The following is a 24818-nucleotide window of genomic DNA, read 5'->3' on the forward strand; positions in this document are numbered from 1 at the left end:
TCTAACCTCGACCTATCACCTAAACCTAACCTCCACCCTTGACATAAACCTAACCTTATACCTCAGGTTTATTCCTGAGCATGACTCCATCTAAATCTAACCCCTAACATCAGCCCAACTCCTGGACATAACCGATCATCTAACCTTGAGCTAACCCCTAAACCTTACCCTTCACATCAGCCCAGCTCCTGGACATAACCGATCATCTAACCTTGAGCTAACCCCTAAACCTAACCCTTCACATCAGCCCAGCTCCTGGACATAACCCAACCCTCTAGCATCTAATCTTGGCTTAAACCGTAAACCTAACTCATAGTCCAGATGTAAACCCTTAAAATGAACCTGTGTCCATACCAGTGGTGACCCGACCATAAGGGGCGCAGGGGTACTGCCCCCCTAATCAATGCGCCTGGCCCCTAATCTACATGCAGGGCACCGGACACATGGATTTCAATGGGGGTTTGTTTTTTTTGTTTGTTTTTTAAGCACATGCTTCAAAAAAGGGTGGTAGTTGTGTGACAATAGCAAATTAATATTCGCTATTGTCTTCCTGATTCTTCTCCCGGCCAATCAATAAGCAGGTCCTGATATCCGATTGGCCAGGGAGTGTTAGGACTTCCTGTTCGGCCAGGAGGAGAAGCCCCGGGTTCTTCTGGCACGCTCCTGAAGCAAGGCCCCCAATCGCCACCCAAAATATTATACACCAGCCGCCATTGGTCCATACTATGCACACTAAAGTATTTACAAGTACTACATGTGCTTTAAAACAAGCTCATACTTAGCTGAGAATGAATTACTCCACAGTACAAGCAGCGAGATTGTATAAAGCCTGTTTTACAAGCTCCGGCCCTCCCTTCAGTCTTGCACAGTTGTACAGTCTCCTTTCCTGTACTAAAATGGCGTACCGTGATTTCGCTGCACACTGTGAGCCTCTCACAATATTTTTATGGTAGGCTTTAGGGGGGCAGTCATTGGGTGTTAAAACCACAGCACGACCACCTATGTTGACCCCCCAACCACCCACCACTAGGGCTGCAACGGATCACAGGTGATCCGTGATCCGAAAGGGTCACCCCCTTCGGATCGGCACACACTGTGATCCGCGGATTGCCGGAGCTAACGTTATGGCCGCGGCTTCTGCCTACCTCCGGAGCCGCGGCAATAACATTAGGAAAGGCCGCGGCCATCTTGGTACACCCGGCAGCGGCCCTCCTTTTCTGTTTACACCCACAGAGGAGGAGGAGCCTGCACTCGGACACACCGCTGGAAGTGACTCTGTACTACCTGAGGGGAGGGGGGTTGTCTTACCTGAGGGGGGGGCTGTCTCGCCTGAGGGGAGGGGGCTGTCTCGCCTGAGGGGGGCTGTCTCGTCTGAGGGGGGGCTGTCTTGCCTGAGGGGGGGGGTGTGGATATTATAGTGGGGGGGGTGTGGATATTATAGTGGGGGGGATGTGGATATTATAGTGGGGGGATGTGGATATTATAGTGGGGGGGATGTGGATATTATAGTGGGGGGGATGTGGATATTATAGTGGGGGGGATGTGGATATTACAGTGGGGGGGGAGAGATGTGGATATTACAGTGGGGGAGAATTTTTTTTTTTTTTGCCGATCCGAAAAATGATCCGATCCGTGACTCCTGATCCGAACCGTGTGTTTTTTGATCCGTTGCACCCCTACCCATGTAAAAGAGGCCCCAGATATTACATCTATTAAAGTTGTTTTGGGAGATACTTTCTGATTCTAGTTTCTTGTGTTTCCTGCAGATCACCTGAAGGGGGAGGTGGAGAAGAGAAGGATGCAGAGAGCAGCGTTGGGTGAGTAGACACCATGGCACTTTATATACAGGGCAGCCTGAGCTGGCATCACCTTTAGGAGAGCTAGTCCTGGTGCTCAACCATGTGGCCCTTTGGCACTTATTATGCAGTCCTCAGGAACCTTGCAGACAGCAGTTTGTTTTCCTTACCGAGGTGCACTGTAACGGTCAACGGTTAACACCATTTACGATATTCCATTCCACCAACCCAAGACAGCTTATCCGACACTCCACAATCCAGCAGACACGATCCATATGGATTTTCCCCCAGTAACGAGACACACACAGCTCTGTTCTCTGGTTCCAAACGAATGAATACTTTAATGATAAACTCAGCTCTTCCTATACAGTTAGCAACCAAATATGAACAATGGCTCAGATTCTCAAAGGGCTTACGACGGCGCAACGCCATGTACGCCGTCGTAAGTCCTAATCTGGGCCGTCGTATCTATGCGACTGATTCTTAGAATCAGTTACGCATAGATATCCATTAGATCCGACAGGCGTAAGGCTCTTACGCCGTCGGATCTTAAATGCAATTTTTTTTTTGTCCGCTAGGTGTCGCCTCCATCGTTTTCCCCGTCGAGTATGTAAATTAGCTAGATACGCGAATTCCCGAACGTATGCGCGGCCGACGCAGTAAAGTTACGACGTTTACGTTAGGCTTTTCCCGGCGTAAAGTTGCCCCTGGGTATTAACCAATGTTAAGTATGGCCGTCGTTCCCGCGTCTAAATTTATAAATTTACGATGTTTGCATAAGTCGTCCGTGAATGGGGCTGGACGCCATTTACGTTCACGTCGAAACCAATGACGTCCTTGCGACGTCATTTGGAGCAATGCACCCTGAGATATTTTACGGATGGCGCATGCGCATTACGTTCGGCGCTGGAACGCGCTTAATTTAAATGCTACACGCCCCCTACCCGCCTAATTTGAATTAGGCGGGCTTGCGCCGGGTGATTTACGCTACGCCGCCGCAACTTTACAGGCAAGTTCTTTGTGAATAAAGCACTTGCCTGAAAAACTTGCGGCGGGGTAACGTAAATGAGATACGTTACGCCCGCCCTAAGTTACGCCATTCTACGAGAATCTGGGCCAATGACTCAACTCCACCGACAACATGACACAAGGAACTTCAATACACATTCCTTTAGATAGAGACATTCAGATAATCTACATGAACAAATTACTAATCATTGCCCAGACGTTCTGACTCCGCGATAAGCTATTCTCACCTGATACACAATCCACATTCTTTTAGTGAACATAAGTCAGACTTTCTGGCACTGAATCTACATGAGTCAATTACTACAGCTGACATGGCAGACATCATGACTTTTAGAGTGTGTTAACTCACAACACATATTAGCATCAATAGAACTTTCACACAATACAGGGTTAGTTAGCATAGCACCATGAAATATCTTAGGAGCCAGGCTTAATTAACACAGTAGAATGCAATCACAGCAAGCTTTCATCACTACAGCCAGGTAGCTGAAGGTGATTAACATCAATTAACATCTCAACAGACTATGTTCCACATTGAAGGAGACACTCTCCTATTGACCTGTTGGGGTCAGAATAAACAACTTGTAATATTTCATGATATCCTGCAATACCTGAATTATCATTAATGTCCCATCTCCTGTAATCCGAGATATCATTTCTCAGTCATCCTATGCCTCTATTGGACATAAGATGACCCTAGACACAAGAGTCATTGGTGAAGCTGGCACAGGAGTACCCCGCATCCTTCAAAAGTCTCTGGGTATCACGGGCCATTCCGTTACATGCACCATCTTACTTTTCCTATTCTGTCCATTTCTTGCAATAGCAGTCATTTTTAGCTTCTCCGCCTAGGTGCTCAACCTGTGGCCCTTCAGCTGTCACACAACTACAAGTTCCATCATGCCTCAGCCTTTGGGAGTCGTGCTGTACAAGCCTCATGGGACTTGTAATTCTGCAACAGCTGGAGGGCCGCAAGTTGGGCACCAAACTGTGGCTAACTTTTGAAGCAAGTGCTCAATCCCTTAGAACTCCTACAACACGTTTGCAGCTTCCTATCATCTCCTGTAGGTCCTAAATCTCTGACCATCTCTTGTTCCATGTAAATTTGCTGTCTCCTCAAAATAACTCAACACACAGCCATTAATGTCTAAACTGCTGGCAACAAAAGTGAGGACACCCCTAAGGGAAAATTTTCAAATTGGGCTCAAAGTGTCAATATTTTGTGTGGCCACCATTATTTCCCAGCACGGCCTTAACCCTCTTGGGCATGGAGGTCACCAGAGCTTCATAGGTTGCCACTCTTCCTCTTCCCCTCCTCCATGACGACATCACGGAGCTGGTGGATGTTAGAGACCTTGCGCTCCTCCACCTTCCGTTTTGAGGAGGTCCCACAGATGCTCAGTAGGGTTTAGGTCTGGAGACATGCTTGGCCAGTCCATCACCTTTACCCTCAGCTTCTTTAGCAAGGCAGTGGTGGTCTTGGAGGTGTGATTGGGGTGGTTATCATGTTGGAATACTACCCTGTGGTCCTATATAGCAGGGGTAACTTTCCGCCGGAAAAAGCCGAACACAAACGACGTTAAAAAAAAAGCGCCGGGCGGTCGTTCGTTTCTGAATCGGCGTAAATGCTCATTTGCATATTCGATGCGTAAAAGATATGGAAGCGCCACCTAGCGGCCGGCCTGGAATTGCAGCCTAAGATCCGACGGTGTAAGTCACTTACACCTGTCGGATCTTAGTCATATCTATGCGTAACCTGATTCTATGAATTAGTCGCATAGATACGACGCCCGGACTCAGGGATACGACGGCGTATCAGGAGATACGCCGTCGTATATTCTTTCGTATCTTCTTTCTGAATCCGGCCCCTTGTGTCCAATCACTGTGCTGTGATTCGTTACAGCACAAGCTGATTTTTAGGAAGGGGGGGTGTCCCTGAATGGTAGTTTGGAAATGTGGTCTCCCTAGCACAGTGAGGTTGCAGATGGGCACAGTGAGGCTGCAGATGGGCACAGTGAGTCTGCAGATGGGCACAGTGAGTCTGCAGATGGGCACAGTGAGGCTGCATATGGGAATTGTTTATCAGTAGCTGCTGCATTTCCCACCCTAGGCTTATACTCGAGTCAATACGTTTTCCCAGTTTTTTTTTTGTGGTAAAATTAGGTGCCTTGGCTTATATTCGGAGGAAGAGCCACTGCCAGGCACAGCAGCAACCCGGGACTTCTGACACGGGGACATAGGGCCAGATTCTTAAAAGGCTTACGACGGCGCAATGCCATTTGCGCCATCGTAAGTCCTAATCTGGCCTGGGGGATCTATGCGTAACTGATTCTTAGAATCAGTTACACATAGATATCCATTAGATCTGACAGGCGTAAGTCAGATCTTAAATGCAACTTTTTTTTCCCGCCGCTAGGTGTCGCCTCGTCGTTTTCCCCGTCGTCTATGCAAATTAGCTATTTACGCGAGATTCCCGAACGTACGCGCGGTCGACGCAGAGAATTTACGACGTTTCCGTAGCCTTTGCGTCGCGTAACGTTGCCCCTGCTATATGAGGGGCAACCAATTTAAAGTATGGCCGTCGTTCCCGCGTCGAAATTTAAAAAAAGTACGTTGTTTGCGTAAGTCGTCCGTGAATGTCGCTGGACGCCATTTACGTTAACGTCGAAACCAATGACGTCCATGCGACGTCATTTAGCGCAATGCACGTCGGGAAATTTTAGGATCGGCGCTGGAACGCGCCTAATTTAAATGATCCACGCCCCCTACCTGGATCATTTGAATTAGGCGGGGCTTGCGCCGGAGAATTTCCGCAACACCCGCTGCAACTTTACAAGCAAGTGCTTTGTGAATCAAGCACTTGCCCGTAAAACTTGCGGCGGTGTAACGTAAATGTGATACGTTACGCCGCCGCAGATTTACGCTAATATACGTGAATCTGGCCCATAGACAGCAATAAAAACTAGACAGAAGGTCTAATCCTTAACTTCGTTATCTTAAGCCTAAAGAAGAGCTTAGGCTTTAGGCAGGGCTGGACTGAGACAAAAATTTGGCCCTGGACTGTCACTGAAACCCCCGGCCCACTGAGCCATCGGCCCACCGGGAAACTCCCTGTAGTCCCAATGGCCAGTACATGCCTGGCTTTAGGTATGCATGATGTAGGATCTAGAGTTTTTTCTATGACAGGTACCCTTCATGTTCACTGAGAGTTCAGGTGCTGATGGTAGAGCAGTAGACAGGTGTGAGGATGTGCGACGTGTCATGTGATCGTAAATGACCCGAGAGCTATGTTGTCTTTCTTCCCTCTCCAAGCGCAGTGCGCTCCCTGGAATCGCTGTAACGTTACTGTATTTACTACAAGCGAGCGAGAGGCCAAGGTTGGATGCACATCGTTGCCAAAATATTTTATCGTTTCCCAAATATCCTCTAGGTGTTTCCAGCTCCTCAGATGAACTGAACGAGTATGACCCAGCCGAGGATGAACTGCGAGGTCAGATGGAAGACGAAAAAAAAAGGTACGGTCGCTCTGCGCGGATAAAATGCACTTCATTCGCACGTTTCCCTTTTACGGTTTATGTGGGGCGGCTGTCTTTATTGTGAGTGGAGGTGCACAGGACCACGTGCAAAAACAATAAATGCTTTTCCTTTACGGTTCATTAACGGGCACAGAATCAGAAGCAAATTAACCACTTAAGACCCGTTCTTCTCTGTGGCAGTGACACTGATCGTCTGATATAGGGAACGACGATCTGTGACGTCACACCTACAGCCCCGCCACCCTACAGTAAGAATCACTCCCTTAGGGCACACTTAACCCCTTAGCGCCCCCTAGTGGTTAACCCCTTCACTGCCAGAGTCATTTTCACAGTAATCGGTGCATTTTTATAGCACTTTTCGCTGTGAAAATGACAATGGTCCCAAAAATGTTTCAAAAGTGTCCGCCATAATGTCGCAGTCACGAAAAAAAATTGCTGATAGTAAAAAAATAATTATTAATAAAAATGCCATAAAACTATCTCCTATTTTGTAGACGCGATGGCCCGGATTCACAAAGCACTTGCGCCGACGTATCTCCAGATACGTCGCGTAAGTGCAAATATGCGCCGTCGTATCTGTGCATTAACTAAGATACGCCTAAAAACAGGCTTCATCCCACCGATGTAACTTGCCTACGCCGGCGTAGAGTGGGCGCATATTTACGCTGGACGCATTTGGCGCTCCCATTGATTTTCTATTCAAATATGCAAATGAGGGAGATACGCCGATTCACAAACGTACGTGCGCCCGACGCAGTGCGCGTAAAGTCATACGTTCAGCGTAAAGTTATGCCCCATAAAGGAGGTGTAACTCAGCAGCATCCATGCAAAGCTCTGTACCAGGGAACACAAGCCGGCGTATTTTACGTAGTTTGCGTAGGTTACGTTCACGCCGTAGGTAGTGATCCGACGTATCTAAGGGAGTAGTTCCGACGTGATTGTGAGCATGCGCACTGGGATGCGTCCACGGGACGGCACATGCGCCGTTCGTTATACGTATCTGTCTGGCGCTCGGCCCATCATTTGCATGGGGTCACACCTCATTTGCATGGCTCACGCCCACTTCCACCTCTGCCGGCTTACGCCTAGGAAACCCAGCGCAGTTTTGGGAGCACTGGCTTTGTGAATTCAGTGCTTGCCTCTCTGCGCTGCTTCGGCGTAGTGTACAGGAGATACGCTACGGCGGCATAAATGTGCGCCGCTGTCTGTAAAATCTGGGCCTATAACTTTTGCGCAAACCAATCGATAAACGCTTATTGCGATTTTGTTTACCAGAAATAGGTAGAAGAATACGTATGGGTCTTTCAAAATGCTTGTTAACCACTTAATGCCCGCCTCCTGCACATATACGTTGGCAGAATGGCACAGCTGGGCACATGCACGTACAGGTATGTGCTGTGCTATTGTCCAGCCGTGGGTCGCGGGCGCACACCCGCGACCCGGTCCGAAGCTCCGGGACCCGTGGACCCGATTGCCGCTGGAGTCCCGCGATCGGTCCCCGGAGCTGAAGAACGGGGAGAGGTGAGTGTAAACACACCTTCCCCGTTCTTCACTGTGGCGCTGTCATCGATCGTGTGTTCCCTTTTATAGGGGAACACAATCGATGATGTCACACCTACAGCCACACCCCCTACAGTTGTAAACACACTTCAGGTCACACATAACCCCTACAGCACCCCCTAGTGGTTAACTCCCAAACTGCAATTGTCATTTTCACAATAAACAATGCATTTTAAATGCATTTTTTGCTGTGAAAATGACAATGGTCCCAAAAATGTGTCAAAATTGTGACCGCCGTAATGTCGCAGTCACGGAAAAAATCGCTGATCGCCGCCATTAGTAGTAAAAAAAAAAAAATTAATACAAATGCAATAAAACTATCCCCTATCTTGTAAACGCTATAAATTTTGCGCAAACCAACCGATAAACGCTTATTGCGATTTTTTTACCAAAAATAGGTAGAAGAATACGTATCGGCCTAAACTGAGGAAAAAAAAATTGTTATATATGTTTTTGGGGGATATTTATTATAGAAAAAAGTAAAAAATATTGAATTTTTTTTCAAAATTGTTGCTCTATTTTTGTTTATAGCGCAAAAAATAAAAACTGCCGAGGTGATCGAATACCACCAAAAGAAAGCTCTATTTGTGGGGAAAAAAGGACGCCAATTTTGTTTGCGAGCCACGTTGCACGACCGCGCAATTGTCTGTTAAAGCGGCACAGTGCCGAATCGCAAAAAGGGGCCTGGTCCTTTAGCTGCATTTTGGTCCGGGTCTTAAGTGGATAACATTAGATTGAGGCTCATTTTGTGAAGGGGAATCGGGTGTTTTTTTTTAAAACGAAGCTGTACTTACCGTTTTAGAGAGCGATCTTCTCCGCCGCTTCCGGGAATGGTCTTCGGCTCTGGGCGTTCCTATTTGATTGACAGGCTTTCGACGGTCGCATCTATCGCATCACGAGTAGCCAAAAGAAGCCAAACGTCGGTGCGGCTCTATACGGCGCCTGCGCACCGACGTTCGGCTACTTTCGGCTACTGTCAATCAAATAGGAACGCCCAGTCCCGCAGCCCATACCCGGAAGCGGTGGAGAAGATCGCTCTCTAAAACGGTAAGTACGGCTTCGATTAAAAAAAAAACACCCGATTCCCCTTCACAAAATGAGCCTCAATTTAATATTAAAAATTGAGTTTTTGGGTGAACCTCCACTTAAGACCCGGACCATTATGCAGGTAAAGGACCTGGCCAGTTTTTGCGATTCGGCACTGCGTCGCTTTAACTGACAATTGCGCGGTCGTGCGACGTGGCTCCCAAACAAAATTGGCGTCCTTTTTTTTCCACAAATAGAGCTTTCTTTTTGTGGTATTTGATCACCTCTGCGGTTTTTTATTTTTTGCGCTATAAACAAAAATAGAGCGACAATTTTGAAAAAAATGCAATATTTTTTACTTTTTGCCGTAATAAATATCCCCCAAAAAATATATAAAAAAAAAACATTTTTTTTCCACAGTTTAGGCCGATACGTATTCTTCTACCTATTTCTGGTAAACAAAATCGCAATAAACGTTTATTGATTGGTTTGCGCAAAAGTTATAGGCCCGGATACACAGACAGCGGCGCACATTTATAGACTGTGCACTTTGTCCGTGCAGTTGCTCTCGTTTTGTAAATGTGGTGAAGCTTCACTTTGTAAAGAACATCCAATCAGGTGCAAAGAAAATGAAAAAGACAGCAGTTTGCTTGCACATGATTGGATGATAAAAATCAGCAGAGCTTCCCCCCATTTACTAGGCTCTGGGGAAAATGAGTGCAACTACTTGCGAAGTTCTCCGTCTATTTTTCCTTAGTAAATCCATGACGTCGTGTCTTCTCCTGCAGGTACAAAACCCTCTTCAATCGCCTGAAGAGCTTGAAGACGGAAATCGAACATTTGCAGCTTCTCCTGGAGAAGGCGAAGGTCAGACTTCTGAAGGACTTTGAGGAGTGGTGGTCCGAGGAGACCTCCGACTTACAGGTGACTACAGATCTGTTCTGCTCGGGTCTTTGCTGCAATGCCGGCCTCTGTTTTCTGGCACAGTCCCTGCCTTCGGGACTGCGAGGAATGCCGGCCTCTGTTCTCTAGCGCAGTCCCTGCCTTCGGGACTGCGAGGAATGCCGGCCTCTGTTCTCTAGCGCAGTCCCTGCCTTCGGGACTGCGGGTTCAGCTGCCGTGATGTCCTTGTATCTGTGGCTGGGCGCCAAGGCGGGTCTATAAAGCATCATCAGTAACCTCTTCTCTTATTCCTGCAGAACCGGACAGAACGGAACGCAGGCGGCGCGGCTCCGCCTCCCCGCTCACTTTCTTCCAGGTACAAAATACGTTCATTGGCTCCCGGGAGATTCCCTTGTGATGTCATAATAGAGAAGGGGAGGGAGGAATTGTAGTTGGTGGTTCTTCCATGGTGAAGGATTTTGTGGATATTGGAAGTTGATTTCCAAGTGGAGGAAGACCGGGGCCATCTTAAGAGCATCATGGGCCCCTGGGAAAAGTAATGCTACGGGGCCCCTATAAGCCTGCCCCAATTTACACACCTACTCTCAAGAATGAAAGTACAATATTTATACTTTACTGCGTGTCGCTTGCTACTGTCCCCTGCCACCAGATTCAGCGTGTCACTTGCCACGTCACCTGCCACACGTTAAAGATTGTCACCTAGCACATATGGCGGATTGTCACTTGCCACGTCACCTGCCACACATTGTGGATTGTCACTTGCCACGTCACCTGCCACACATTGTGGATTGTCACTTGCCATGTCACCTGATACACGTTACGGATTGTCACTTGCCACGTCACCTGCCACATGTTGCGGATTGTCACTTGCTACGTCACCTAGCACATATGGCGGATTGTCACTTGCCACGTCACTTGCCACACGTTGCGGATTGTCACTTGCCACGTCACCTACCACCAGATTCAGCGTGTCACTTGCCACGTCACCTGCCACACGTTGCGGATTGTTACTTGCCACATCACTTGCCACATGTTGCGGATTGTTACTTGCCACGTCACCTGCCACACGTTGCAGATTGTTACTTGCCACGTCACTTGCCACACGTTACGGATTGTCACTTTCCATGTCACCTGCCACACATTGCCGATTGTTATTTGCCATGTCACCTGCCATACATTACGGATTGTCACTTGCCACGTCACAGATTGTCACTTGCCTTTGTCGCATGTCACCAGATGCAGATTGTCACTTGCCAAGTCACCTGCCACACGTTACCAATTGTCACTTGCTACATCGCCTGCCACACATTGCGGATTGTCACTCGCTGTGTCACCTTCCTGCTAAGGGGGTGTCTTGCAAGTCAGGCAGCAGAGAGATGATGTTATGAACTGCACTGCAGGGATGCAGGGCGGGTGCCAGGCGGAAAAAGATGATGTCATCTCTCTGCTCCCCTGCCTGCTCTTCGATGTTTCTATTTAAACCTGCGACTCTTTATGAGGAATCTTGCACAGTGTTGAAATGTAGGAGAAGAGAGACCTCACATTGCCACATCCGTAAGTTTGAGAGGAAGCAGAAAAAAAGCACTCGAAGAGTTACCATTGGCCGGACTCTAGAGACATAGGGGTAGATTCAGGTAGGGGCGCGCAAAACTGCGGCGGCGTAACGTATGACATTTACGTTACGCTGCCGCAAGTTTTATGGGCAAGTGCTTGATTCACAAAGCACTTGCCTATAAAGATGCGGCGGCGTAGCGTAAAAGGTGCCGGCGTAAGCGCGCGTAATTCAAATGATCCCGTAGGGGGCGTGGATCATTTAAATTAGGTGCGTTCCCGCGCCGAACGTACTGCGCATGCGCCGTCCCTAAAATTTCCCGACGTGCATTGCGGTAATTGACGTCGCTAGGACGTTTTTGGTATCGACGTGAACGTAAATGGCGTCCAGCGCCATTCACGGACGACTTACGCAAACGACATAAAATTTTCAAATCGCGACGCGGGAACGACGTCCATACTTAACATTGGCTGCGCCTCCTAATAGACAAAACCGACGTGCGCAAACGACGTAAAATACTACCGACGGGCGCACGTACGTTCGTGAATCGGCGTAAGTATGTAATTTGCATACTCTACGCTGACATCTATAGGATTGGCCAGCGTCAGAATGCACCCTAAGATACGACGGCGTAAGAGACTTATGCCAGTCGTATCTTAGGCTAAAGTCGGCGTATCTAGCTTTCTGAATACAGAAAGAAGATACGCCGGCGCAACTTAGCAATTACGCGGCGTATCTATGGATACGCAGGCGTAATTGCTCTCTGAATATACCCCAAAGAAAACAATGGGGAAGTAGAAAAAAAAATAACAATTTTAATGAAAAAAGTACATGGTAAATTAAAAAAGTGTTCAGAATATAAAAAAAATCACGTAAAATGATACAAATTGTACAGCGAGCCCTTGTGCATCGACGCGTTTCACCGTTTATCTTCTTCAGGACGCGATCAAGGTTCAGAGAGGTAACAAAGAGAGAGGGAGCGAGAGTCTCACTGTCTGGAACAAAATATATTCAAATTACACATCCAATAACTAACACATGTCATAAAAAAATAGAATAAACTAAAAAGCATATGCTAGTCTGTCCCAGGGGGGAAAAAACACTCAACACATAGTCCTGAAGAAGCCAAACGGTGAAACGCGTCGATGCACACTGTACAATTTGTATCATTCTACATGATTTTTTAAATAATTCTGAACACTTTTTTTGAATTTACCATGTACTTTTTTCAATAAAATTGTTGTATCTTTTCTACTTCCCCATTGTTTTCTACGCCTCTATAGGTAGATTCACAAAGAGTTAGGCCGGCTCATCAGTAGATAAGCCGGCCTAACTCAGAATCGAAGCCGACTTATGTTTAAGCGTATGCTCAAACAGAGATACGCTTCAACCTATCTAAGATACGACGGCTTGCGCCGTCCTATCTTAGATTGCAATATTTTGGATGGCCGCTAGGTGGCGCTTCCATTACGGTCGGCGTAGAATATGTAAATGAGGGGATACGCCGATTCACGAACGTACGCCCGGCTGACGCAGTAGTTTAACGCCGTTTACGTAAGAGATAGGCCACGTAAAGTTAGAGCTGGGCACTAGTGGAATAGTAATGTCAAGTATGGCCTCCATTCCCGCCGAAAAATTCGAAATGTTTACGTCGTTTGCGTAAGACGTCCGCAAATCGGGATTTACGTCGTTTACATCCACGTCGAAATCAATAGGCCCGTACGGCGTACTTAGCCGCAATGCGCACTGGGAAATGTAGGCGCATGCGCAGTAGCCAAAAAACGTCAAAAACGTGAGGTCAAGCCTCATTACCATTAAACACGCCCCCCTCCAACCCATTTGAATTAGGCGCCCTTACGCCCGCCGCTTTTACACTACGCCGCCATAAGTAATGAGGTAAGTGCTTTGAGAATCATGTACTTGCCTCTCTTACTTAAGGCGGCGTAGTGTAAACACGCTAGGCTACGCCGCCGCAAATTAGCGCGCCCCTACGTGAATCTACCTACTAAAGTCCGGCCAATGGTAACTTCAATTTTCTTTTTTCTGTTTCCAGTTTTAAGAGTAGTTTGGGGGTTCTCCCGGAATTCCACTTTAATGTCTGTGTAAAGTGAGCCACTAAACAGAGCTTGAAGAAGCGACCAACACCATGCATCCTGTGCACTCTGTTATTGTTCCTATAATTGGTGAAGGAATGTTTCCCTCTATGGAACTATTAGGGACTTTTCTATTTCTCTGGAATCGCTGAGCAGCTGTATCTGCCAGTATATATTAAACAAAGCCATAAATCCCCCCCCCCCCCCCGGAAAAGAGTGAAGTTCCCCGCGGCCCGGTCTGTGTATGATCAGTTTATGGAATATTTTCCAAGTATTAAATCTCCAATTACAGACCCGACACCCAATCCCGGGCATCGCAGAGCACAGAGTTTCATCTTCCTGATAATGTAATCACCCGTCATAACACGTCACCTGTTCCCGCGTTTCCTGCCCCCCCCCCCCTCGGCGTTCCCCTCCCTTCCTCGGCGGCCCTGGATTAGAAGTCTCTTAGCGCTCGGTGGCACGGATCGGTTACAGAGCAGCTGTGGCGGGTTTGTCCCAGCGCCAGGCTTTACATTGATGAGAAAACAACATATGGATGTGAACAGCTGTGCCTGGAGTCATGATTCCTTATGGTGCCACCATTAGATCCGCCATTGCTGTGTGCCGGGGGGCATTGTTACTAGGGTTGTCACCAGTGGCGGCTGGTGCTCAAATTTTTTTTGGGGGGGGGGGGGCAAACAAACTGAAAAATTCTGGAAAAACTGTAACAAATGCTGCCATGTGCTGCCACTGTGCCCCATGTGTTGCCACTGTGCCCCATGTATTGCCACTGTGTGTGCTGCCACTGTCCCCCAAGTGCTGCCACTGTGTCCCAAATGTTGCCACTGTGCCCCATGTGCTGCTCCTGTTCCCCAAATGTCGCCACTGTGCCCCATGTGCTGCCACTGTGTCCCATGTGCTGCTCCTGTTCCCCAAATGTCGCCACTGTGCCCCATGTGCTGCCACTGTGTCCCATGTGCTGCTCCTGTTCCACAAATGTCGCCACTGTGCCCCATGTGCTGCTCCTGTTCCCCAAATGTCGCCACTGTGCCCCATGTGCTGCCACTGTGTCCCATGTGCTGCTCCTGTTCCACAAATGTCGCCACTGTGCCCCATGTGCTGCCACTGTGTCCCAAATGTCGCCACTGTGCCCCAAATGTTGCCACTGTGCTCGAAATGTTGCCACTGTGCCCCATGTGCTGCCACTGTGCTCCAAACATTGCCACTGTGCCCCAAGCGTTGCCACTGTGCCCCATGTGCTGCTCCTGTGCCCCAAGTGCTGCCACTGTGCCCCATGTGCTGCCATGTGGCGCAAACAAACTTTAAAATTCTGGAGAAAAAAAACACATCAATTGCAGCCACTGTAACAAATGCTGCCACTGTGCCCCAAGTGCTGCCACTGTGTCCCAAGTGTTGCCACTGTGCCCCATGTGCTGCCACTGTGTCCCAAATGTCGCCACTGTGCCCCATGTGCTGCCACTGTGCCCCATGTGCTGCTCCTGTTCCACAAATGTCGCCACTGTGCCCCATGTGCTGCCACTGTGCCCCATGTGCTGCTCCTGTGCCCCAAGTGCTGCCACTGTGCCCCATGTGCTGCCACTGTGTCCCAAATGTTGCCACTGTGCCCCATGTGCTGCCACTGTGCCCAGCACTTACCTTGTTTCGGGTAGGCAGCGGGTGACGGCGGCGAGCGGTGTCTGATGTCCTCCATCTTCCCCAACCCCGATGTCTTCTCCCGCCCGCTCCTTCTCTCCTCCTGATAGGCGTCCAATCACAGCGCCTATCGCTTCAGCCAATCAGGTGAAAGGTAACACAGACCCGGTGCACCTGATTGGCTGAGAGGCGGGTCAATGTTAGGAAAGCGAATTCCTTCTTCCTTCCTAACATACAGCTGAGTGAGAAGCGAAAGCACAGCGTTTCGCCCGCTTCTTACATATTTGGGCGCCTATTGTAGCCGACGGCTCTAATCAGGTGCATCCAAAAAGCACCCCCGCCGGTGTAATTCAGGTGCCCGAAAAGGGGCCGGTCACCCGAATAGGGGGTGTCGGCAGAGACCATAGATGGATTCATGCAATGCACGGTTCTATCTATGGTGACTAGAGAGTGACAGGAGAGGGGGGCGGCGCTCCTGCGCCCTTTATGGACGCACCGCCGCTGGTTGTCGCCTTTTCTTCACGTCAAACACTTTAGCGACGCACAGCAATTTTTTTTTTGTATTAGTATAAATGTATAAACTATTCATATATACATTACATCAGAGTCCGCAGAGTTCCCCCTTTACATCAGAGTCCGCAGAGTTCCCCCTTTACATCGGAGTCCGCAGAGTTCCCCCTTTACATCGGAGTCCGCAGAGTTCCCCCTTTACATCGGAGTCCGCAGAGTTCCCCCTTTACATCGGAGTCCGCAGAGTTCCCCCTTTACATCAGAGTCCGCAGAGTTCCCCCTTTACATCAGAGTTCCCCCTTTACGTTAGAGTCCGCAGAGTTCCCCCTTTACGTCAGAGTCCGCAGAGTTCCCCCTTTACGTCAGAGTCCGCAGAGTTCCCCCTTTACGTCAGAGTCCGCAGAGTTCCCCCTTTACGTCAGAGTCCGCAGAGTTCCCCCTTTACGTCAGAGTCCGCAGAGTTCCCCCTTTACGTCAGAGTCCGCAGAGTTCCCCCTTTACGTCAGAGTCCGCAGAGTTCCCCCTTTACGTCAGAGTCCGCAGAGTTCCCCCTTTACGTCAGAGTCCGCAGAGTTCCCCCTTTACGTCAGAGTCCGCAGAGTTCCCCCTTTACGTCAGAGTCCGCAGAGTTCCCCCTTTACGTCAGAGTCCGCAGAGTTCCCCCTTTACGTCAGAGTCCGCAGAGTTCCCCCTTTACGTCAGAGTCCGCAGAGTTCCCCCTTTCCCCCCCAAATCTCAAGGTGCCCTCCCACCTCACATGACATCACAGTGTCCAAGGCACCCCCCCCTCCTGCCTCCCCCCGCCCGGCCCTGATGACGAGGTCTCCGCCCCCCATCACTATATGGAGAAGGTTCCCCTGACAAAGGGCACCAGAAAGCTCCCCCTCCCCCGCTGTGCCCAAAACTAAAATACAAGTTTTCTTGGAAGAAAAACTCTGCAAATTGAAGGAAATAAAAGCATTTTTTTTTGTTTGCAGCTGATCGTTTTTCTTTTTTTATTATTTTTGCGCAAAAGTTCTTTGTCGGCGGCGCTCCATTTTCCGCGTCCTGTTATTATGGATGACGCGCCCCTCCTCCGCACACACGACGTGTAGACACGCGGGAGCCGCTCTCGCCACTCCGGTGCCAACACAGAGAGAGAGAGACGTCTTTATTTCCTCCTTCCCATCGGAGGGACAGATTATCGGTCTGCTTCTTCCATTACAGCGCAGCACGTCTGTTCACACCGCGCCCCCCCTCCCCCCCGGAGATGTGAGGGGGCGAAGCCTAACACTCCGCAAACCCTCAATTCACATAACAGATGTGGAGGAGAAGTCCCTGGGAATCTCCGCCGAGGTGTTAATTAGATGACATTTCAGAGACTTCTTATTCTTTATCCCAATAATCCGCCACGTTCCCGGGCCTCCACATTCCCGGACCGCCACATTCCCGGACCGCCACGTTTCCCGGGCCGCCACATTCCCGGGCCTCCACATTCCCGGGCCGCCACGTTCCCGGGCCTCCACATTCCCGGGCCGCCACATTCCCGGGCCTCCACATTCCCGGGCCGCCACGTTCCCGGGCCTCCACATTCCCGGGCCGCCACATTCCCGGGCCGCCACGTTCCCGGGCCGCCACGTTCCCGGGCCGCCACGTTCCCGGGCCGCCACATTCCCGGACCGCCACGTTCCCGGGCCGCCACGTTCCCGGGCCGCCACATTCCCGGACCGCCACGTTCCCGGGCCTCCACATTCCCGGGCCGCCACATTCCCGGGCCGCCACATTCCCGGGCCGCCACATTCCCGGGCCGCCACGTTCCCGGGCCTCCACATTCCCGGGCCGCCACATTCCCGGGCCGCCACATTCCCGGGCCGCCACGTTCCCGGACCGCCACGTTCCCGGACCGCCACGTTCCCGGGCCGCCACGTTCCCGGGCCGCCACATTCCCGGACCGCCACGTTCCCGGGCCTCCACATTCCCGGGCCGCCACATTCCCGGGCGGCCACATTCCCGGGCCGCCACATTCCCGGACCGCCACGTTCCCGGGCCGCCACGTTCCCGGGCCGCCACGTTCCCGGGCCGCCACATTCCCGGGCCGCCACATTCCCGGGCCTCCACGTTCCCGGGCCGCCACATTCCCGGTCCTCCACATTCCTGGGCCACCACATTCCCGGGTCTCCACATTCCCGGGCCGCCACATTCCCGGGTCTCCACATTCCCGGGCCGCCACATTCCCGGGCCGCCACATTCCCGGGCCGCCACATTCCCGGTCCTCCACATTCCCGGGCCACCACATTCCCGGGCCACCATGTTCCCGAGTCTCCACGTTCCCGGGCCTCCGCGTTCCCGGGCCGCCACATTCCCGGGCCGCCACATTCCCGGTCCTCCACATTCCCGGGCCACCATGTTCCCGAGTCTCCACGTTCCCGGGCCTCCACGTTCCCGGGCCTCCACGTTCCCGGGCCGCCACATTCCCGGGCCGCCACGTTCCCGGGCCGCCACATTCCCGGGCCGCCACATTCCCGGGCCTCCACATTCCCGGCCGCCACATTCCCGGGTCTCCACATTCCCGGTCCGCCCCGTTCCCGGGTCTCCACATTCCCGGTCCGCCACGTTACGCAGCACCCAGCCTCAGTACTCCTCTATAGAGCCCTCAGTACTGATGCAACAGTGGGCTGGATCTTGGGAGGAGTTATGCAAATATCAAAGCCCCTACATATGGGCATTGGTCAGTCTGGAGAAATGGGCGTTACTAGAGAGACTGGATTTGCATTGAAAAAACGTCTTATCAGAGGACCCCCCCAATCAAATCAAATGGCCCCCTTTCACATCAGAAGCCCCGCTTCACATTAGCACCTCCCCCCACTTGACAACAGAGCCCCCCCTTCTCATAAAAGTATCAGAGGCCCTCCATCACATCAGATTGCCCCCCATCACATCAGATTGCCCCCCATCACATCAGATTGCCCCCCCATCACATCAGATTGCCCCCCCATCACATCAGAGCCCCCCCATCACATCAGAGCCCTCCTTCACATCAGTGCCTCCTTTTACATCAGCGACCCCCCATCACATTAGTGCCTCCCCCTTCATATTAGAGGTTCCCGATCACAACGGAGCCCCCCCAGACTCCCCCATTTGCATCAGACTCCCCCCTTTACATCAGACTCTCCCCATCACAATAAAGCCATGGAGTCCCCCATCACATCAGAGCCCCCCTCTTCATATTAGAGGTTCCCCATCACAACGGAGCCCCCCTTGCATCAAAGGTTCCCCATCACATTATATTCTCCCCATCACAATGAAGCCCCCCCCCATCAAATCAAGTTCTCCCCTTCACATCAGAGCCCCCTTTCACATTCGAGGTTTCAGCATGATGGCACCATGCTGTGTAACATGGGAATGCTATAACAGGAATTGAGCCGGGATAGGATGAGAGAAGGACTGAGTGGCAGAAGATCAGCAGAGCAGGAGAAGCTAGTAATGTCACATGTAGTGCATAACGTGGGAGCAATATAGCGAGAGGTGAGTGGGGACCAGAGAGAGAGAGGAGGATCAGCAGAGCTGGAGGTTACTACTGAGTGAGGGATCAGCAGAGCTGGGGGTACTACTGAGCAGGGAATCTGCTGAGTGGGGGTTACTACTGAGCCTCTTTAAAACAAGTAGAAAATCAACACACACAGGACATTTGCCAAGCTTTATTAAAACTTAAAAAAAGCATCACAATCACATGATACAGCATGTTGAAGTGGGAGGGGCTTTAATGTGTGTTAAAGTTGAAGTATAAATGAGCCCTAAAGGAGAATTCCAGCTTTTCCAAAATAATAATAATAATAATAATAAATGCACCAATTGCAGCCGTGATCATGGATGCGATGCTCTGACTCCTGCAGACTCTTCCTCCAGCTCTGTACTGACCCTTCACAATCCTTTCCTGTTCCTCTTCTGTACTGATGTCTATTGGAATGGAGGAGCTCTCCTGCCATCTAGTGTCTGTGTTCAGGTAGTACAGCTGCATGTTGCTGAGAAGCAGAGATACAAGGGGCCGGATTCAGAAAGAGATACAATGTATTTCTGGTGGTTTCATGTTTTGGATTTATTATGAAATACTTTTCATTTATATTTATACTTTACAGTGTGTCAGAGAACTCGGATTTCATGGCCAGCAGAACAGCAAGCAGTCTGCAGCGTCCCCCATCCCCCCACAGGTGAGAACACCCAACAGACCAATATCTGCTTCTTCCTCTATAACTCTCCTCTCCTGAAATACTCTGCTCTGCTGGAGGACTCTGCTCCTTCCTCTATAACTCTCCTCTCCTGAAATACTCTGCTCTGCTGGAGGACTCTGCTCCTTCCTCTATAACTCTCCTCTCCTGAAATACTCTGCTCTGCTGGAGGACTCTGCTCCTTCCTCTATAACTCTCCTCTCCTGAAATACTCTGCACTGCTGGAAGACTCTGCTCCTTCCTCTATAACTCTCCTCTCCTGAAATACTCTGCTGGAGGACTCTGCTCCTTCCTCTATAACTCTCCTCTCCTGAGATACTCTGCACTGCCGGAGGACTCTGCTCCTTCCTCTATAACTCTCCTCTCCTGAAATACTCTGCTGGAGGACTCTGCTCCCTCCTCTATAACTCTCCTCTCCTGAAATACTCTGCTCTGCTGGAGGACTCTGCTCCTTCCTCTATAACTCTCCTCTCCTGAAATACTCTGCACTGCTGGAGGACTCTGCTCCTTCCTCTATAACTCTCCTCTCCTGAAATACTCTGCACTGCTGGAGGACTCTGCTCCTTCCTCCAGAACTCTCCTCTCCTGAAATACTCTGCTCTGCTGGAGGACTCTGCTCCTTCCTCTATAATTCTCCTCTCCTGAAATACTCTGCACTGCTGGAGGACTCTGCTCCTTCCTCTATAACTCTCCTCTCCTGAAATACTCTGCTCTGCTGGAGGACTCTGCTCCTTCCTCTATAACTCTCCTCTCCTGAAATACTCTGCACTGCTGGAGGACTCTGCTCCTTCCCCTATAACTCTCCTCTCCTGAAATACTCTGCACTGCTGGAGGACTCTGCTCCTTCCTCTATAACTCTCCTCTCCTGATATACTCTGCACTGCTGGAGGGCTCTGCTCCTTCCTCTATAACTCTCCTCTCCTGAAATACTCTGCACTGCCGGAGGACTCTGCTCCTTCCTCTATAACTCTCCTCTCCTGAAATACTCTGCTCTGCTGGAGGACTCTGCTCCTTCCTCCAGAACTCTCCTCTCCTGAAATACTCTGCACTGCTGGAGGACTCTGCTCCTTCCTCTATAACTCTCCTCTCCTGAAATACTCTGCACTGCTGGAGGACTCTGCTCCTTCCTCTATAACTCTCCTCTCCTGAAATACTCTGCACTGCTGGAGGACTCTGCTCCCTCCTCTATAACTCTAACTTACAAAAATTCCAACGACTCTGTTTATTACAATGACAGGATAGTAAGATGGTTAATTTCAGCTTGAGCCACTGAGCTCTGTAAACTTCTAACTTCCTACCGCAAGGGAAAAAGGAATCCCTAGATAAAAACATGTAAAAATTAGTCTAAAGCTCCACCTGCTGGTTTAAAAGGAGAACACAAAATGGTAATATTTGATACTTCAAGAAAGGATGGAATCATACCGATCTTGATACGGTCCGAATAAAAATAAATAATGATAAAAAATATAGGGCCAGATTCATAAAGACTTACGACGGCGTATCAGCAGAGACTGAGCCTCAAACTGAGATACGCTTAAATTAGACCGGCGTAAGTCTCCTACGCCATCGTATCTCAGTTGCATATTTACGCTGGCCGCTAGGGGCGTGTACGTCGAGAATATGTCAATTACGTAGATACGCCTATTCACGAAACGTACGCTCGCCCGTCGCATGTAAGATACGCCGTTTACGTAAGGCGTTTTCAGGCCTAAAGATAAACCACCAAAAAGATGGCACAGCCAATGTTAAGTATGGACGTCGGGACAGCCGTCAAATTTTACATCGTTCGTGTAAACCAATTCAGAATGGGGCTGGGCGTAGGTTACATTCACGTCGAAAGCAAGGAGTATTTGCGACGTGATACTGAGCATGCGCGCGCATGCGCTGTACGTTTGCCCCTTAATTTACATGTATGGTATAAAAAATGTAAGCGTCCCGAAAAATAAATAATAAAAAAAATGTAAAGGGGCAGTGTGAAAATCAAAAATTTAAATAAATCATAAAAAAATATAAAAAATAAAGTGTCCCTAAATAAAAAAAAAAAGGTAAAGAGGCAGTGTGAAAATCAAAAATTTAAATAAATAATAAAAAAATATAAAAAAGTAAGTGTCCCAAAATAAATAAATAATAAAAAAAATTTAAAGGGGCAGTGTGAAAATAAATTTTTTTTAATAAATAATAAAAAATTTAAGCGTACCGAAAATAAAAAAATAAAATAAATAATTGAAAAAAAAAAGTGGAAGTGTCCCGATTTCCTCCCCCTCCCCCCCCCATGCTTATGTGTAAAGGTGAACACATGTTCCGATCCCGCACATGCGCAAACATAGATCAAACCACGCAAACGTCAGATCATGGCTGGTAATTCTCCCACCATTCCTCCTCTGTAAAAAAATAAATAAAATTAAAATAAGAATTATAGAGACAGTGTAAAAATAAAAATAAATAATAATATAAAAGTAAGCGTCCCGAAATAAATAAAATAAATAATAAAAAAATGGAAAGTAAGCATCCCAAAAAATAAAAAATAAAATAAATAATAAAAAAATGTAAAGGGGCAGTGTGAAAATAAAAAATTTAAATAAATAATAAAAAATGTAAGCGTCCCGAAAATAAAATAAATAATTGAAAATAAAGTGGAAGTGTCCCGATTCCCTCCCCCCCCCTATGCCTATGTGTAAAGGTGAACACATGTTCCGATCCTGCACATGCGCAAACATAGATCAAACTAAAAAAAGACTGAAAATTTGGAAAAAAAATACGTTTTTATTTTTTTCTGTACATTTTTTTTGTAAATAAGTAAGTTTTCTTCTTCAATTACGGGCACTGATATGGCGGCACTGATGGGCACTGATAGGCGGCGCTGGTATGCGGCACTGATGGGCACTCATGGGCGGCACTGATGGGCACTTAAAGGTGGCACTGATGGGCACTCATAGGCGGCACTGATGGGCACTCATGGGCAGCACTTATGGGTGGCACTGATGGGTACTTATGGGTGGCACAGATGGGCACTGATAGGTGGGCACTGGGCATGGATGGGCACTGAGAGGTGGCACTAATGGACACTGAGGGGTGGCACTGATAGCATTGCTGGGCATCACTTGTTTATTTACTAATTTTTGACAGTCAGTGCCCATTTGTGGGCACTGATTGGCATCTATTGTGCTTTTTTACATGTGGATGGCCATGGAGGATGTACCTGGCCATCCACATGTTGCCCCCTTCCCTGGTGGTCCTGACGGCTTCCATGTTGGTCCAGTGTGGGCATCCAAGGGGGGCCTGCTCTGATAAACTATCAGCACATACCCCCCCCTGTCAGGGGAGCCGCCGATCATCTCTCCTCTACTCGTGTCTGTCAGATGTGAGTGAGGAAGAGCCGATCAGCGGCTCTTCCTGTTTACATCGTGATCAGCCGTGATTGGACACGGCTGATCACGTGGATCAGCCCCCTCTGGCTCCTGCACCGCCATTGAAATAACATAGATTCATGCATTGCATGAATCTCTGTATTGTCGCCGCTGCCGCCCACTATTCAGATGGCCGGCCCCCTGGTGAGCGCCGGCCACCTGAATAACGGCAGCTGGTTGGCTGTGCGGGGAGTGCCTATCAGAGCCAGCGGCTTTCCGAGTACAGCCCTCAGCCTTCCGGATGCTTATCCAGAGAACGTACGGGAGGTGCGCTCTTTGGATAAGACTGACAGGCGTCTCAGCCAATCAGGTTCACCGGTTCTGGTTATCGGTAACCTGATTGGCTGAAGCGTCATCGAGGGCGGGAGAAGATATTGAGGGACGTGGAAGGACTAGGAGGATGGCTGACTTCCAGAAAGGTAAGTGCTGGGAAGGGGCATTTTACAGGGCACAGTGGTGACAATGGGCACAGTGGGGACAAAGGGCACAGTGGGGACAAGTGGCACAGTGGCGGCAATTAAAGGGCACAGTGTTGACAATTAAAGGGAAGTGTGGTGACAATTGGCATAAGTGGCGACAATTAATGGGCACAGTGGCTGCGTTTGAAAAACTGCTGTGCAAATACCATGTGACATAACAATTTGCAACACCCACCCTTTTATTCTGTAGGGCCTCTGCTTTAAAAATATAAATATATAATTTTAGGGCGTTCTACGTAATTTTCTAGCAAAAAATACACATTTTTAATTTTTTTTACATAAAAACAACTGTCAGAAAAGGGCGGGTCTTCAACTGTTTTTTTAAAATAATTTTTTACTAAACGTAATTATATTCAGTTTTTTTTATAATTCTCCAATTTTCTTTAAACGTCTCATTTTTTCATCTGATGTTCCAGAGTTCCTCGGTCCGCCAAAACTCCGATCCCGCTCACCGGCGACAGCCAGACGGACGCCGACATCCTGGCGTTTGTGAAGGCGCGGCAGAACCTCCTGCAGAGGAAAGGTAACGGATCTTTCTGTGATCTACCAATGGGATGTCTTTCTTTATGAGGATCAGCGAGAAAACATCGTCTTCAGATTTATCGCACACTGCGCTGTTTATTGGTGACATTTCCCTTTTTAAATAAAGTTGTTCTTTAAAAGCTGAACTTCCGGGATAAGTAAATATCATCTAAATCCATCCCTCGTGTGTATTCTTCATGAATCTCGTGATCTTTGTGCATTCCTCCAGATCTGTGCAGTAATCCCGTGTGAGACTTCCTGTAATAAGGACCGCCCCCTGCTGCTTCCTCTCTCCTTGTGCAGGGAGACTAGTCTTGTCTCCGCCCCCTCTTGTTGTTTTCTGTAGTGGGTGGAGCTTGCTGGGAACCTCCCACAGTTCTGCTCTCTCTCTCCTTGTGCAGAGTGACCGGTCTTGTCTCCGCCCCCTCCTTTAGTTTTCTGTAGTGGGTGGAGTCTGCTGGGCTCCTCCCACAGTTCTGCTCTCTCTCTCCTTGTGCAGGGTGATCAGTCTTATCTCCGCCCCCTCCTGTAGTTTTCTGTAGTGGGTGGAGCCTGCTGGGAACCT

At 49.2% G+C, this 24818-nt stretch overlaps 1 protein-coding gene across 1 annotated transcript in view; it reads left to right on the forward strand.

Annotated features, from left to right (window-relative positions):
- KIF6 (kinesin family member 6) overlaps positions 1–24505 on the forward strand; it is a 336021-nt gene extending 311516 nt beyond the window's left edge. Inside the window, exons 16-22 of the mRNA XM_040347859.1 lie at positions 1767–1817; positions 6256–6340; positions 9736–9871; positions 10147–10205; positions 19756–19827; positions 24148–24254; positions 24483–24505. Coding sequence (XP_040203793.1) covers positions 1767–1817; positions 6256–6340; positions 9736–9871; positions 10147–10205; positions 19756–19827; positions 24148–24254; positions 24483–24505 — 533 coding nt within the window. The remainder of the gene's footprint in view (positions 1–1766; positions 1818–6255; positions 6341–9735; positions 9872–10146; positions 10206–19755; positions 19828–24147; positions 24255–24482) is intronic.
- Positions 24506–24818: the final 313 nt, after the last annotated feature.

The sequence above is a fragment of the Rana temporaria genome, chromosome 4 (assembly GCF_905171775.1).
Source record: "Rana temporaria chromosome 4, aRanTem1.1, whole genome shotgun sequence".
Classification (NCBI taxonomy): domain Eukaryota; kingdom Metazoa; phylum Chordata; class Amphibia; order Anura; family Ranidae; genus Rana; species Rana temporaria.